The 2,500-nt window shown below is 42.0% G+C and overlaps 1 protein-coding gene across 8 annotated transcripts in view; it reads right to left on the bottom strand.

The window, feature by feature from the left end:
* jmjd1cb (jumonji domain containing 1Cb) overlaps positions 1 to 2,500 on the bottom strand; it is a 181,519-nt gene that overhangs the window by 12,316 nt on the left and 166,703 nt on the right. For all 8 annotated transcript variants that reach the window (XM_076297813.1, XM_076297815.1, XM_076297814.1 and 5 more), the window contains one exon: positions 1,075 to 1,246. In XM_076297813.1, the coding sequence (XP_076153928.1) occupies positions 1,075 to 1,246 (172 nt within the window). The remainder of the gene's footprint in view (positions 1 to 1,074; positions 1,247 to 2,500) is intronic.

Below are 2,500 nucleotides of genomic sequence, written 5' to 3'. Positions count from 1 at the left end.
CTGATCTGTTGGCAGAATGCTTGTTTAGTTTGTTTTTTCCTCTGTGAAGGTTACATGACTGGATGATTTTACAGTCAAAAGGGGTTAAAATTCTGATCTGTTGGCAGAATGCTTGTTTAGTTTGTTTTTTCCTCTGTGAAGGTTACATGACTGGATGATTTTACAGTCAAAAGGGGTTAAAATTCTGATCTGTTGGCAGAATGCTTGTTTAGTTTGTTTTTTCCTCTGTGAAGGTTACATGACTGGATGATTTTACAGTCAAAAGGGGTTAAAATTCTGATCTGTTGGCAGAATGCTTGTTTAGTTTGTTTTTTCCTCTGTGAAGGTTACATGACTGGATGATTTTACAGTCAAAAGGGGTTAAAATTCTGATCTGTTTGCAGAATGCTTGTTTAGTAAGTTTTTCCTCTTTGGAGGTTACATGACTGGAGTGAATTTTACGGTAAAAAGGGATTAAATTTCTGATCTGTTGGCAGAATGTTTGTTTTACTAATACGTTTTTTCCTCTCTGGAGGTTACATGACTGGAATGAATTTACGGTAAAAAGGGGTTACAATTCCAGCACAATGGTGAATAAACGCTTTCGGTGCAGTGATCGCCAGTCATTTGACATGATGACAGTTTAATTATCAGTGTAATTGTGGAGTATAAATCTACATTATGATACTGTAATTGCGGAGTATAAATTCACTGTAAGAGACCCTGAGAAATGTGTCTTCTTGATAAGACTGTACTGCGGCAGATAAGACGGCTATGTGAACTCCACAATATTTTATTTCAGACAGATTATCACTTGTTTTTTTTATTATAAAAACTTCAAACAATTTAAATGATTTATCTATGAGTCAGATTAATGTACACTGCACAAACTATGTTGGTATGTGATGCTATAGGCCCTTTCAAGAGAGTTCCATTATCAGCATCATAGTTGGCCCCACAAGGCTTCCGTTTTAACATTCCATATGTTATCTTAATGCAGAGGAAGTAGATTGGGAACCAAGTAGAACGTTCAAGCATTGTTTTTGTTTTTATTGTTGAAAGGGTCTATATGTTACATTTTTAAATAAAACTCACTTGTTAGGTCCTCAAAGCCGTCCCAGAACTCCTTGATGCCCGAGTTAGAGATGACCACGCTGTCTTTACAGTTGAGCAGGTCCCCTTGGTGGTCAGCAAACTCCTGGTTGAAGGATTCGGCCTTCCACAGGCTGGCGTTCAGCTTCTTATGAACTCCTGACACAAGCACAGGCTGATGGGAAAAACAAGAGAGAAGAGAGAAAGAAAGAGAGAGAGAGAGAAAAAAAGAGATAAAAAACATTTAAGGGAGGAATCTTTTATGCGACAGCAGAAAAGGGATTTCCCAGAAGTCGTCAAGCATGGGATAACTGCGACCTCCCCAAGTTGGAAGGGAAAGAAAGAAAGACATAAACCTCCCCGCATGTTCCCCCAGCAGACAGACAGACAGACAACTCCGATGACGACTGCAGAAAACACTACACGCATAGCTGCAGGCAGAGAGGAGTGTGTGTGTGTGAGTGTGTGTGTGTGTGTGAGAGAGATCTCTTCACCGCAGGAATGCTGGCCTGTCACGGAGTGGAGTTCCCAGCATCACCCCCCCCCCCCCAACCCCCGGGTGTGTGGAGAGACAGATGACATTTACAGGAAGTACCATAACACGCTGAATCAGATTAAAAGAATGGTCTAGTGATCACTATTTAACGTGGGCTGTACAGTGTGGCTGAGTGGGTGTACTCTTTCAACAGCATCACAAACACAAGTGCTCACATACATACAAAATACAAGTATTCCTCGCTCTCACTTACACACACACCCACAAACATGCAATCACACTTGCACTATCACCCACACACCCACAAAGAAATGCACAGAAAGAGCCCTACAGTCATTTTTGGACTTTCAGGCCCAAGAATTCGGTGCGTGTTCCCAAAACCAACATGCCGGCTGGCTAGCTGGCGGGGAGAAGCGTCTCTCAGACACAGACACACACACACACACACACAGACACACAGACACACACAAAGCCTTTATGATGCCTCTGCTCTGGGCTTCGCTCTGCAGCTGCTCCTGCTGTTGGTGCTGCCTCCACCACCACTCAACTCCAGCAAGAGGAGCGCCATGAATGTCATTAATGAATTGTGGAGGAGGAAGAGAATGGAGAGAGGAGATTGAGGGAGAGAAAGAAAGAAAGAGAAAGGAAGAGATAGATAGAGAGAGAAAGAAAGAAAGATATATAGAAATAGAAAGAGATAGAGAGAAATATATACAGAGTTAGATGGAAAAAGAAAGATAAGATAGAGAGAGAGAGAGAGAGAGAGAGAAAGGGTGGCGATGGGAATGAAGAGAAAGAGAGAGAGAGAGAGGAAAACTAGACGAGAAGTAAAGCTAGAGAAGGAGACTGAGAGTGGAAGATATTGAGATTCAGAGAGAGAGAGAGAAAGAAAGAAAGCAAGCGACAGCTAGTCTGAGTATGTACATGTGTTGC

This window comes from Alosa pseudoharengus, unplaced genomic scaffold (genome assembly GCF_046254945.1).
Source record: "Alosa pseudoharengus isolate Yale_2024_CS ecotype anadromous, Long Island Sound unplaced genomic scaffold, YU_APseudo_1.1 YU_APseudo_1.1_scf_21, whole genome shotgun sequence".
NCBI classification, from domain to species: Eukaryota; Metazoa; Chordata; class Actinopteri; order Clupeiformes; family Clupeidae; genus Alosa; species Alosa pseudoharengus.
This window is presented reverse-complemented; position numbering and strand designations above follow the sequence as displayed.